The following is a 14985-nucleotide window of genomic DNA, read 5'->3' as shown; positions in this document are numbered from 1 at the left end:
TTTTAAATAGTACACATAAAACTGACTGCTGGAGCACTGAATTTTACATTCTGAAAAATTATACAATCTCTGTAGCAAATAAATTTCCAAATAAAACTGAATTCCAGGGTTTAAATTTGCATATAAAAATTCCATCCGATAGGTACAAAAAGAAAGTCTGTCAAATTGACATTCATCACTGGGAACTACATTTTTCTTATCACTACCCAGAACACATTCGATTTTAACAGACCCTATTCACTGAAGAAACAGACAGATCTCCACCAAAACTTTCCTGAAGTTCTTCCACTGAATGATACCCTCGTTTGACAGCAGAACTGTCATCATTGGCTAATATAAAAATCATGTTTTTCATTTATTTCTTGATCTGTATCACTGACACCTTCCTCCATAGACTGACTAATAATATCATCACACTCAGGAAAGTTAAAAAGACACATTTGTGTCAACACATTTTGAGCTATACGGTACCGTACTGAAGAAAACAGGTACGTAGTTCACAAGGCGCAGTCTAAGAGACCCCATCACCTATCAATAATGTGTGTCAACAATAAACACAGAAGGTGGTAATGCAACCAACAACAGAACATTGCAGGCTTGGCAATTTAAGGAAGGTAGGGGGAGTATAGAAGCATTCCAACACAACTGGCCTTGGAGAGCTAGTTCAAAAATTTTTGCGCAGTGAGAGAGACCACAACACTTCAGTTAAGGGTTAATATACACATTCAAAGTGATCTTTTCTGTATCTTTTCATCTTTAACATTAATTATAAAGAAAGCTACTTTCTTGTTCATTTTGCCTAGAAACACAGTAATGTACTGCAGTATGAACTTTGGTATCTTGCTTGTCCATAAATATTTGGGAAGCAGAAGTGCACAATAGCAACAAACCTTATTGAAATACAACACACATTATTGGCGACAACAATATGAAATTGGAAATTTTTTTATCACTTTCAACAATGTCTTTTGCCATTTCTGATACATTAAAATGCCTCATAAATTTTAAGATATCCATTTTCTTTTTCTTACTGGCCATGTTGTTCTTTCCCAAGACAGCTGCTCTCCTCACTTCCTGGCTGCATTTTCTGGGTTTCCATACCCCAGCCTCTGCAGGACTTCCATAATAAGTGTCGGATACTAATGGGAATACCTTCTTCTTAGACTTTTAATAAGGCATCACTTGCTGAACAGTTATTTTGAAAGGCATCTTAGTTGATAACAGTTTTAGTGTACTTGTGTTCCTTTGCTTCCCAAATACTATTTAGTATCTTGATAATGTCATGTTGTTCCAGCATTTCATAGTATTCAGGCAGTGAAAGAATTTTTTCCTTTTTTCAGTAGTCTCTTATCACTTTATTAAACACTCTGTCAAGAGACATATACCTGTGTTCATGAATAGAGAAATAATGTACCAGCTTATTAAATTTTCTGCTTTCTTCCAATAAGGATATTAGTGAGCACATCATGACTGTGCTTTTATTTTCACTGGTGCAGGAATCACAAAATAAATAAATTTCATCAGTTCCATTTTCTGAATGGGGCACCACAAGGTTTCTGAGAAAATCCAACAGAGTAAAGGCTACTTGGTTGCATCCTTTCAGGCCATCTGTTTCAAGCCAAAGATAAAAAGTAATGATTTCCTTTGTCTGTGCTTTAGTTTGAATTATAATGCACAAATTGTACAGCCAAACCCGTGTTGAACAGAATACTTTAACAATGGAGCACTTCAGTATTGGCTTATTCTTTTGTATATCGAAACATACTTTAACCACATTGGGATTTTCCTCCTCCATTACTGCATATAACTTTGCTGCACAAAATTTATGCAACCTGTAGTTTGTTATTAACTGATTCTTTTTCTTGTGATATTGTTCTTTCTTTAATTTCAGCAGACTAATCTTGCGTGTTGACCATGTATCTGTATGGAGAGCAAATATCCTCTTTTGAACATTTTTCTTGAATAGTGGCTCTTTGTACATCTCAGTACATTTTGATACCATCCTTTACAGCCCACATAACTCCCTAATCTTTAGTAGTACTGTGGTTTCCCCCTCTTTCTCTGAACTTCCCTGTTCTGTGAAATTTCTTGGCCAAATCAGAGGACCTGTGTTTGCACATATCTGATACTGCTTGAAATATTGCAGCGCATGTGTGTGCCATTTGAACTTTTTCCTTATGCTGTACTTTACTGAAACTGTATTCTTCCTTTTTCTTCTTTCCTGCATTTGGGTGGGATGATTACAATGTAATTAAGTAATAATTTACCCTGGTCTGTTTTGTTTAAACTATTTACATGACACTTCCCAGTAATTAAAACTGTGTGGCAGATGGAGACTCAAACTTAGGGCCTTTGTCTTTTGTAAAAGTGCTACTGACATATAAGCAAGTAAAACTCATGACCTATCCTCACACCTTACTATTCACATGGCAGTGAAAATTTGTGATATCATCGTCAGTGACATCAGCTGCTCTGGATTATTTTCTTCCTAAGGCTTTTGGATTCACTGGTATTCTGTTAACCCATATGGTCAGGCAATAGCTGGCATTTTCTTGTTCTTGTTGGACTTCTTGGATGCCTTCACTCATGACCTGTACTTACCTACCACCTGGTTAATTTTGTATGTACACCTATAATAAATCAGAAACTGATGGAAGTTTTGCTCTAGTAACAAACTATATGATACAAGCTAAATTCTGGCCAGATTTCAATTGGTTTTTGTATAAGTATATTTTGCTTTCCAATCAGCAGGTGAAATTTTTCTGGAAGTATAATTTTCCATTTATGCATGGATATAGTCTCTCACATTGATCTTACACGATGAAAATTTGTTGGCAAATAATTAACAGCAAATGCCTGAAAACAAATTTAATGTGACATAACAGGAAGTTACATTTTTTATACTTAACTTTTGTAACAACTGTTAGTAGATATTATTACCAAAAATCTTCACACAATAAAAAATAATCTTCATGTCACATTCTGTAAACTAAATCTGATACATAACTTCAAAAACGGAATTTATCTTAATATTATTTTCACTTGTGGATTGTTCTGGAATGTTCACAAACAAATACATGTCTTATATTATTGTTTCTTCGGTGCCCATTGAATCAATATCATTTACTTTGATTTAGCTTTGTATATTTCAGGTCAGACACTTATGTAATGTTTTTAACTTGATTTGAATTAATATCTACAGAAGCTCTTTGGAAATCCATACTGGAGAGAGAGAATAATAATAACTACAATTCTTATGCTTTGATGTTATGTTTTGGATTTCATTAAAGCAGGCATGAGCAATGTGGAATGATAAATGAAACAATGAATTGAACATAAGATCTATTGAGTCCAAGCTGTGTTATTTAAGGACTGAACCTCATACATTATATTGCACAACATTTCTTTGCCACTTCTCAAAGTTAAGTGAAGTCCCCAATGGATATATTTGACACATTATCTCTTTGACTTACAGACACACTGCTGCACAATAATTTTTGCTTTTATGCAGTGTCTATAAGCCTTAAATCTTAAAAACTGAATTAAGGGTGGTGCATAATACATAAGGCTGCTGTTGCAATTATAGATCTTTGTGTGGTGTATTTATAGTTTTTCTATTACAGGGAAGCAATACAAAAGAAAATGTATGTTGATGAAAGTTATATATGCAGTATTCTGCAAAGAATCATAGAATATAGATGTTGAAGGAAGACTGATTTGGAAGACGCAAAGCAACTTTATGCATGCATGGAACAAGAATAAATGAAAGCAAATAAATATCATCTTTGCACAAGGCTACAGAAGAAATGACAAGCTAAGTATTCAAGAATTACTGAAATTTTAATATTTTGGAGTATAGTACTTTATAATTGAATGAAAATGACTGAAAAAGGAGGAGGAAATGAAGGTAGGTAGGTAGGTAGGTAGGTAGGTAGGTAGGTAGGTAGGTAGGTAGGTGTGTGTGTGTGTGTGTGTGTGTGTGTGTGTGTGTGTGTGTGAGTGTGTGTGTGTGAGTGTGTGTGTGTGTGTGAGTGTGTGTGTGTGAGTGTGTGTGTGTGAGTGTGTGTGTGTGAGTGTGTGTGTGTGAGTGTGTGTGTGTGAGTGTGTGTGTGTGAGTGTGTGTGTGTGAGTGTGTGTGTGCGTGCGCGCGTGTGTGCGTGCATGGAAAGGGGGGGGGGGGGGTAGTTTCAGATGCAAGCAAAAATATTTTTGTCAGTTCAACTGAAATGGGTAAAGAAACACACTAGAAAGAACTATTGAAATAGGATAAATGGAAAACTGGGCTCAAAGTAGGCAAACAGAATTTTCAGTTAAGATGAATATTGGACACTTAGGCTCAAAACTGGAAAAAATATAGTCTAAATTGGGAGTCCACAATAAAGGCTAACAATGACCAAATTAGCAATAACACTTTGTGCAGTATCATAGGAATAAATCACTTTAAGTCAGACCTGTTGTTAATGAAGATCCTTTAATTGAAACAGTACCTAACATTTTTGGTGGGGACATGAAACTTCTTTAGAGCCAAATTTACCATCTATAAACTTACATTTGGTAGAAATGAATGAAATGTTGGAACAAATTTACAGATAATTTAGAAGAAATGTTATTAGAAGAAAAATTGAACTAAACACACAAACATACATAGAAAAATTCTGCAGGAAAAGCAACAGCTGTAATTTTATATTGACAACCTCAGAAATGACAAAACTTGTATCTAAAACAGACCATTGTGAGAACTATGATGCTAAGAGTGTTCATACCACCTTGCAGTATAAAGTGTGGGGAAATGTGTTGGCAGAGTTGCTGGCAGAATGTTATGGTGCAGGATCACAAACCGTGCTCAGGAAAGGAAGCTTAAATGACATTAAATGCAACAAATGACAGAAATAGTAGTGAAACTGCTGATGGAATTAATATTTGCAACTGACACAATCTAAGACAAAACTGGAAAGTAAGAAAGAGATAAAGATGATTCATAACAATAGTGTCTTCAGGGGATCAAAAGTACTGTGTGAGATATGGGCTTAACCAATCCAGACCTGTGATGCTCTTGCAGTATTTCTTCAAAATTTTCAAATTCCTGTACTGCTTGTCTTCTCATACTCATCCTTATGTCTTTTTGCAACTATCTCTTACTATCAGTCTATCTTTGATTTCTTAGGATTGAAATAATCATGTTTTAGTTATGTGTGATGAAATAATCTCTCAGCAACTATTAAATAAAGTTAATTGAAAATGTATGTGAGGAACTGAAAGGAAAAATAAGGTTTATTAGGTTTACAGTTTGTACTGGAAAACTCTGTATAGAATGAAACATTGTCTGTAGTTTGAAAAATGTTCATTTTTCCTGAATTTTATGCTATTTATATGAACCAGAATTGGAAATGGGAAAATTTTCCATGTTCTTTTTAACCCCAGATTTCGAAAGCTTCATAAAATTCATGATTTTTAGCAGGGTATTTTGTACTTATTTCTTATGTAAGACGCCACTGGAAATCTAACAATAATAAGTAACTAATGCATAACCTATAAATTATGACTTCCTTTGAATAAAATGGGGAGTAGTAAACTGTATGATGGTTTAGTAGCAATGGATCATCCATACCCCCAACCTATTGTTCTAGGACTAAACATTATCTACTTTTGTTCTGAGTTATGCAAACTATGGTATAATGTCTTCACCAACACTTTCAAGGTTTTGGATTACTGATGCTCTTTTATGTTGTGCCTTGTTCCCTTATGGATACTGCCAAGAATGTATTAAGTACTATATCAAGTCATCCCTTTGCAGGATCCATGCTCTTTAATGTCTGACCAAATGTGTGAACTACTTTCAAAATACTACCATAAGCACATCCATGTTATTGCATCCAGAGCTGAGTTTTACTGCTGTAGGAAGCAACCACGTCAAACATATCAAGCATGGGCATCTGAACTCCACGAGTTAAGTAGTCGTCGTCGTCGTCGTCGTCGTCGGCACTTTGTGTCCAATGTGCATAAAGATCTGTATGCTGATCAGATGGTGAGAGATGCTATTATTTATTTAGATCCAGGTCATGAGGTGGAAGAGCATGCCCTCCAATGTGGAAATCCCTCCCTCTCCCACATTTTAGCTATTGCAAAGTTGTTCAAGGTGTTGCAAGTGGCAGATAACCAAATTGAGTCATGGTATGAGGTATCAGCAGTCCAATCCTCTCCTCCACACCAAGCTTCAGACAGTTCACAGGGGGAAGACATGGTCACAGTGGTCCACACACAATCACAGTGTCAAGGCGACCCTTCATGTGCCCAGCAATAGCCGCACCAACAAAGTAAACAGGCCAGTAAATATCAATATATTCATTCCACACTCCCATGCAGCCCTTATTGTTTCATTAGCCATGAGTGCCCCAGGCTGCTCAAAATGCTACCTGCCACAATTGCAAGAGAAAAGGTCATATTTCTTCCATTTGTAATGCAAAAATTCAGCACAATGATCCTGATGTGGATATGGATGTAAACATTGTATCGGCTGTGTCTATTGTGCCAAAGAGCTTTTCATTGATGTTATGGTTTTTTGTGATGTTCTGCACATGCAAGTGGATACAAGAGCTGCGGTAACCTTGTTAAACTCACAAACTCATATGGACTTGGGTTCCCCTCCACTTCTTCCTGCGTCATGAAAGTTCATAAATTACAATAAACAGAGTATTACTATTCTCAGCCAATTTTCTGCCCCAGTGACCTACAAGTCAGTAGTCTAGTCACTAACATTTCTTGTTGTAGATAACGCACCTATAGAGAATCTTTCTGGGTTAGATGCTTTTAAGTTGTTCAGTTTTACCATTTCAGATGAAGTGAATTTAGTGCTTGAACATACACCATATACACACTGAAGATGCATTATGATGCGAGTTTTCCTCTCCTGGTTTGGGATGTTCCAACAATTTTCAAGTGCACATTACCATGAGACCTTCTGCTTGACCTCCTTTTTTCCAGGCCCACGCAGCTCCAGTGGCACTGACAGAACAAATCAAAGATTAATTAGATCACGTCACAGAATCTATCATTTTTTAGGCTATTGCATCAAGCGAATGGTTTACCACCTTAGTTGTAGGAAAGAAACTATCAAGCTGGTTATGCCTCTGTGGAAATTTTAAAGTTCCCATAAATGCACAATCTACAGGGTGTTACAAAAAGGTACAGCCAAACTTTCAGAAAACATTCCTCACACACAAAGAAAGAAAATATGTTATGTCTACATGTGTCCAGAAACACTTACTTTCCATGTTAGAGCTCATTTTATTACTTCTCTTCAAATCACATTAATCACGGAATGAAAACACACAACAACAGAACGTACCAGCGTGACTTCAAACACTTTGTTACAGGAAATGTTCAAAATGTTCTCCATTAGTGAGGATACATGCATCCACCCTCTGTCACATGGAATCCCTGATGCGCTGATGCAGCCCTGGAGAATGGCGTATTGTACCACAGCCGTCCACAATACGAGCACAAAGAGTCTACATTTGGTACCAGGGTTGCATAGACAAGAGCTTTCAAATGCCCCTGTAAATGAAAGTCAAGAGGGTTGGGGTCAGGAGAGCGTGGAGGCCATTGAATTGGTCCGCCTCTACCAATCCATCGGTCACCGAATCTATTGTTGAGAAGCATACGAACACTTCGACTGAAATGTGCAGGAGCTCCATTGTGCATGAACCACATGTTGTGTCGTACTTGTAAAGGCACATGTTCTAACACCACAGGTAGAGTATCCCGTATGAAATCATGATAACGTGCTCCATTGAGCATAGGTGGAAGAATATGGGACCCAATCAAGACATCACCAACAATGCCTGCCCAAACATTCACAGAAAATCTGTGTTGATGATGTGATTGCACAATTGTGTGCAGATTCTCGTCAGCCCCCACATGTTGACTGTGAAAATTTACAATTTGATCTCGTTGGAATGAAGCCTCATCTGTAAAGAGAACATTTGCACTGAAATGAGGATTGACACATTGTTGGATGAACCAATTGCAGAAGTGTACCCGTGGAGGCCAATCAGCTGCTGATAGTTCCTGCACATGCTGTACAAACGTACCGCACCACAGCTATTGCCCTGTGCTAATCCATACATCAAATGGGCATCTGCCAACTCCGCATTTGTAAACATTGCACGACCGCAAAACCATGTTGTGCTTGATGCTAGTAGTGTAGAGCAATGAGTCGCATGTCAACACAAACACCGAAGTCAACATTACCTTCCTTCAATTGGGCCAAGTGGTGGTGAATCGAGGAAGTACAGTACATACTGATGAAACTAAAATGAGCTCTAACATGGAAATTAAGTGTTTCCGGACACGTGTCCACTTAACATCTTTTCAGTATTTGTGTGTGAGGAATGTTTCCTGAAAGTTTGGCCATACCTTTTTGTAACACCCTGTATATTGGAACACTTTGCAGAATTATTAGGTCATCAATATTTCTGAAAAATTTTTGGATGCTTATTTACAACAACTCCCTTTAGTGACGGAGTCACACCATATGTTAGTTGTCAATATCCCTTTCGGACTGTACCAATACTTGCGGTTGCCTTTTGGAGACACCAGCACACCTGCCATTTTTCATTGTTTTTTAGAACAACTTACAGCATCTGTGCTGGATTGGGCAAGCTATTTGCACATTGATGTTTCTGTTGCCTCCACTGACGAACATTTACAAAATCACTATACTCTTTTTCTCTGTCCTCCAATCAAGCAGGTTGAAGTGTAATTTAGAAATATATCAATTTTTTTCAACCTCCTACCACGTATCTTGAGTTTGCAACTTCTTGTAAGGCTCTCAAACGCTTGCATCAACATGTTCCTGTTTTTGTATTATTTCCATGCCCAATGTCACTTACAGAACTGCAGTAGCACAGGTGTTACATGTATTTCTCCACAAAGGGACTCAGTTTTACTGGTCACTGGCTTTTGAAACTGTGTTTTCCACTTTTAAGAGCATACTGCAGTCTGCACTCTGCATAACAATGCACCAACCAGGCTTTCACTTGGTCCTTGCAATGGACACTTCAGAGCACAGGTTGGGGGTGAGTAATGGCTCACAGATATCTCAACAGCAACAAGCAGCCTATTGCTTATGCCTAAAAAATACTGATTCCTCCTCAAACTTTGAACTCTCAGGTAGAAAAAGAATCTTTGGCCATTGTATACGCTATAAAGAAATTCCACATTTTTCTCTGTGATACCACCTGGTCACTAATCACAAACAATTGGTTTCCTTACTCAGTCCTTTTGCAGCATTACCAGATAAAGAAGAACACTGTATTCAACACTTGGCTCTTCCTTTCACATTACAACTATGAGATTCATTTCCACCCTATGAATCAACAGGCAAATGCCAATGCTTTGCCTCACCTGTCGGCTGGTCAGCATCCAGGATTTGATCAGGAGGAATTGCTTTGTTTCCACATTGCTGTTGCTGCACAGCAGATGGTTGATGGTTTTCCTGCAACTAGCACATGGATTGTGAAGGCCATAGCTTTGGATCCCATTTTGCAGGTAATAACATTTGTATAACATCATTGGCAGGATTCACCACCTTCTTGTGCATCCAACCCCCTCTGTAATAACTACATCTTTTGACATTAATTCTCTGTTGTGGATGGTGTTCTGTTTTTAGACATGGATAATGTGGCCCTTCAGGTAGTGATCCCCTCAGTGCTTCAAGAGGAAGTTCTCCATTTATTGCATGCAGACCATTAGGGTGTATCACACACAGAAGTATTGACCCATCATCAAGTGTTTTGGCCCAGCTTGGACCGTGACATTACATTTACATCTACATCTACATCTACATCTACATCTACATCCATACTCCGCAAGCCACCTGACGTTGTGTGGCGGAGGGTACCCTGAGTACCTCTATCGGTTCTCCCTTCTATTCCAGTCTCCTATTGTTCGTGGAAAGAAGGATTGTCAGTGTGCTCCTGTGTGGGCTCTAATCTCTCTGATTTTATCCTCATGGTCTCTTCGCGAGATATACGTAGGAGGGAGAAATATACTGCTTGACTCTTCAGTGAAGGTATGTTCTCGAAACTTTAACAAAAGCCTTTACCGAGCTACTGAGCGTTTCTCCTGTAGAGTCTTCCACTGGAGTTCATCTATCATCTCTGTAACGCTTTCGCGATTACTAAATGATCCTGTAACGAAGCACGCTGCTCTCCGTTGGATCTTCTCTATCTCTTCTATCCCACACTGCTGAGCAGTATTCAAGCAGTGGGCAAACAAGCGTAGTGTGACCTACTTCCTTCATTTTCAGACTGCATTTCCTTAGGATTCTTCCAACGAATCTCAGTCTGGCATCTGCTTTACCGACGATCAACTTTATATGATCATTCCATTTTAAATCACTCCTAATGTGTACTCCCAGATAATTTATGAAATTAACTGCTTCCAGTTGCTGACCTGCTATATTGTAGCTAAATGATAAAGGATCTATCTTTCTATGTCTTCGCTGCACATTACACTTTTCTACATTGAGATTGAATTGCCATTCCCTGCACCATGCGTCAATTCGCTGCAGATCCTCCTGCATTTCAGTACAATTTTCCATTGTTACAACCTCTCGATACACCACAGCATCATCTGCAAAAAGCCTCAGTGAACTTCTGATGTCATCCACAAGGTCGTTTATGTATATCGTGAATAGCAACGGTCCTATGACACTCCCCTGCGGCACACGTGAAATCACTCTTACTTCGGAAGACTTCTCTCCATTGAGAATGACATGCTGAGGTCTGTTATCTAGGAACTCTTCAATCCAATCACACAATTGGTCTGATAGTCCATATGCTCTTACTTTGTTCATTAAACGACTGTGGGGAACTGTATCGAATGCCTTGCGGAAGTCAAGAAACACGGCATCTAAGCGTGAACCCGTGTCTATGGCCCTCTGAGTCTCATGGACGAATAGCGCGAGCTGGGTTTCACACGATCGTCTTTTTCGAAACCCATGCTGATTCCTACAGAGTAGATTTCTAGTCTCCAGAAAAGTCATTATACTCGAACATAACATGTTCCAAAATGCTACAACTGATCGACGTTAGAGATATAGGTCTCTAGTTCTGCTCATCTGTTCGACGTCCCTTCTTGAAAACGAGAATGACCTGTCCCCTTTTCCAATCCTTTGGAATGCTTCACTATGGTACACCGCTGCAAGATGGGGGTCAAGTTCCTTCGCGTACTCTGTGTAAAATTGAACTGGTATCCCATCAGGTCCAGCGGTCTTTCCTCTTTGGAACGATTATAATTGTTTCTCTATCCCTCTGTCGTCTATTTGCATATCTACCATTTTGTCATCTGTGCAACAATCTAGAGAAGGAACTACAGTGCAGTCTTCCTCTGTGAAACAGCTTTGGAAAAAGACATTTAGTATTTCGGCCTTTAGTCTGTCATCCTCTGTTTCAGTACCATTTGGGTCACAGAGTGTCTGGACATTTTGTTTTGATCCACCTATGGCTTTGACATAAGACCAAAATTTCTTAGGATTTTCTGCCAAGTCAGTACATAGAACTTTACTTTCGAATTCATGGAACGCCTCTCGCATAGCCCTCCTCACACTACATTTCACTTCACGTAATTTTTGTTTGTCTTCAAGGCTTTGGCTCTGTTTATGTTTGCTGTGAAGTTCCCTTTGCTTCCGCAGCAGTTTTCTAACTCGGTTGTTGCACCACGGTGGCTCTTTTCCATCTCTTATGATCTTGCTTGGCACATACTCATCTAACACATAATGTACCTGCCTGGTTGCTCCCTGTTCACAGTGTGCAACACACCAAGCAGTTTCCCAGGTGTTGTCCTTTACTTGGCTGATGCTGTCACATGCACGGAACCATAGACATGTGGATTTGACTGGCCCCTTTCTGAATGCTTATTGGCTGTTGGTCATTGATGCATATTCTCATTTTTTGTATGTCATTTATTATGTTTCCACATCCAAAACTGCCACCATCACCGCCTTGTCCAAAATGTTTTACTTGAAGGCTTGCCCACAATGTTGGTGTCTGATAATGGTCTACAATTTTCATCACAAGAGTTTTTGGCATTTTGCAATTCCTATGGTACCCTTCAAATCCTCGCCCTACTGTTCCATCCACAATCTAATACCGAGGCAAAATGGTTAGTGCAAAGGTTCAAAATTCAGATGAAAATGTACGCTGCTGGCTCTTCAGCCAACATTGCCTTAGATCGGTTTCTCTCCTTGTACCATTTCAAGGCATTTGGCAAGAAGAGCCTGGCAGGACTACACTATGGGCACAAGCTGAGGACACTGCTACATCTCCTGCACCTTCCACCTGTTCACTAAACCCATGCAGCCACTGTACCTGTTCCAGCCAGATGTGGCTGTCTGGGTGCGCAGATTCAGACATTGTCCTAAATGGATTCCACCTGCCATCACCAGATGCCAGGGGCCTGCCACTTGGCGACATGCACACAGAGAACAGCCTCTGCTCGAGGTACCATGATAAGTTTCAGCTTCGTGTGGATGACAGGGGGCCCCCTGATGTCACACCATCACCTCCAAGCTCATCCACATGATGTGTCACATTGCCTGGTGCAGCCAGTTCTCCACTCCCACACGGGTGAAGGCATCTATCCTCGGTGACTGAACCAGCAGTTCTTCTATTGCTTCTTAAACCTCCATCAGGGATTCTGTCACCTGTGCCTGAGCGGCTGCTGAGATGAGTATCATCAGCACTGTGAGCACTGTCACCAGAGCCAATGCCCGAGATCGACATGGAAACAGTCCCGGCATTGCTGGTGTTACTACATGGTTTGACATTGGAAGATGGGTGTAGAATGTGTCTGGACCCAAAACACTTCAGATCATATACTCCTGTTGCAGCACCCAACTTTATCCAGAGCCCAGCAGATGAGGGGACAGCTTGGATGTCTCAAGAATCTGTGATAGTTTATTTAAGGCTAGTTGAGTTATACTCGGCCTCAGTGTTGTACTTGTACTTAATTACAACTGTAATACTACTCTTTGAAATTAATTGATGATAAATAAATTTGTAATTACAGTGATACTGAGGAACTTAAGTGCTTCCTGAAAAGAAATATGAATTTTTATAAGAAGTTAAAGTCTGACCAAAAATATTTCTCAGTTCATTGTGATTAGAGTCAGCTGGTGTTAGAAATAACAAAAAATTTAGTGTCTTCGTGGATGAAAAATGTTAGAAGGAAATGAAAATGTTAGAGTTTTGCAAGCTATGTCAGCTCAGTTACTGCTGTTGTGTCATTGTGAGAAAAAGGCAGACTGAAGAATGGTGCTTTTCAGACCAGTGCAAATCAAAGCACTTTACCATTTCCATATCTGTGATTTAGTTCAGGTCAGATGCTTGTATACTGTTTTTAACTCAGTTTGAATTATTATCTAGAGAAGCTCTTTGGAAATATGTAACAGAGATGGACACTAATAAAAGCTATAATTTTTAAGTTTTGATGAAATACTTCAGATTTTGTGAAAGCAAGAGTGGGCTTATGGGGAATGATAACCAAACAACAATTTTTAACATAAAAACTATTGACTCTAAGCTGTGTAATTTAAGTATCTGAACCTCACACACGGTTTTGCACAGTATGAATTTGCTGGTGGACACTGAGGCCTTCTCAGAGGTAAGTGAACTTTTATATGTATAGTTGACATATTATCACTTTGGCTTACAAATACATTGCTGCAAAACAACTTTTGTTTTTATTCAATGACTGTGAGACTTAAACCTTAAAAGCGAATCAAGGATGATGCATCATAAACCACTAATTTTTGATGTTGGTTCTGGCAGCAATTGCTTGCCTACAGTTCTTCTTCTTCTTCTTCTTCTTCTTCTTCTTCTTCTTCTTCTTCCCAAGATTCTGGAATTCCAGAAACTCTCTAGTAGGCAGTTTTTTTCTGTCATGAAATCAGAAGTGTCAGAGAGAAAGAGAATGGACTATTTATGGATTAATAAATATTTTCTTCATCACATATTAAAGAATAATGGGAAAAGGCAAGAAAAACTAAGATGTACTACAGCTGAAGGAATGGAAAAATTAGGACACTAAAAGTAATCAATAATGTTTCACCACTATTCTTATAGAAGATTTTTTCTTCAACACATAATTTAATAATGCGTAAAATAAAATGAATGTATTAATGACTGACTTACACCTACATGCATCTATTGCCTTTCTATATCACCATCAATGTCATTCCTGAAATTAATATCACATTCTCTTTTGAGAAACATAACAGTAAAGTATTACTATACATACACATATTACATATTCGCTTACCTATGACCAACCATACAGAAAACCTAATCCATGTATTTCTGTCAAGCATCAACATCAAATACAAATTGATGAGCACACTCAGAGCTGGAATCATTGGCACCAATGGAACCTGAAGCAAGATTTCATTTTAAATAAATGGTGCATACATTTATATACAAGAAACAGACACAGTACTTTCCAGAAAATTGTTCCCATATGGTCTTTGGCCCACTGATGGTGCTACATACACACATACACCTATACAGATACATACTCCTATACAGACACACATACATAGGGATTTCAGAAAGTAAGTTATACATGCCACTCCAAGCTTAGATCATTGCAGAATTAGAGCGGAACATTGTCAAAGAGAGTACATGTTCCAAGTTTTCTGCAGAGAGCTTTGTTGTGGGATGAGTAACAGCTTCATCACAGCATGGGAATGAAATGGCACAGCAACTGGAAATGTACTGCAAAGTTGAAGTACAGAAGACAGTATGATTCAGATGGCCACAACATTTAAATTGCACACAGCTTCACTGTGAGATTTTGGCAGCATCTGGGCTAATTGGAATGTTGTGTCCAACCATAGTGAACTTCCGCTAATAATTTGACCAGGGCCACACAAATGTTGGTGATGCTGATCAGAAAGGAGGGCCATTGACATCAACCACAGGTAGT

General features: G+C 38.8%; 1 protein-coding gene across 1 annotated transcript in view; it reads right to left on the bottom strand.

Moving 5' to 3' along the window:
- LOC124787862 (cationic amino acid transporter 2) overlaps positions 1 to 14985 on the bottom strand; it is a 437092-nt gene that overhangs the window by 5895 nt on the left and 416212 nt on the right. Inside the window, exon 14 of the mRNA XM_047254825.1 lies at positions 14323 to 14431. Within this exon, the coding sequence (XP_047110781.1) occupies positions 14323 to 14431 (109 nt within the window). The remainder of the gene's footprint in view (positions 1 to 14322; positions 14432 to 14985) is intronic.

Source organism: Schistocerca piceifrons, chromosome 3 (assembly GCF_021461385.2).
Source record: "Schistocerca piceifrons isolate TAMUIC-IGC-003096 chromosome 3, iqSchPice1.1, whole genome shotgun sequence".
NCBI classification, from domain to species: Eukaryota; Metazoa; Arthropoda; class Insecta; order Orthoptera; family Acrididae; genus Schistocerca; species Schistocerca piceifrons.
The sequence above is the reverse complement of the archived record's forward strand: the minus strand, read 5'-3'. Positions and strand labels throughout refer to the sequence as shown.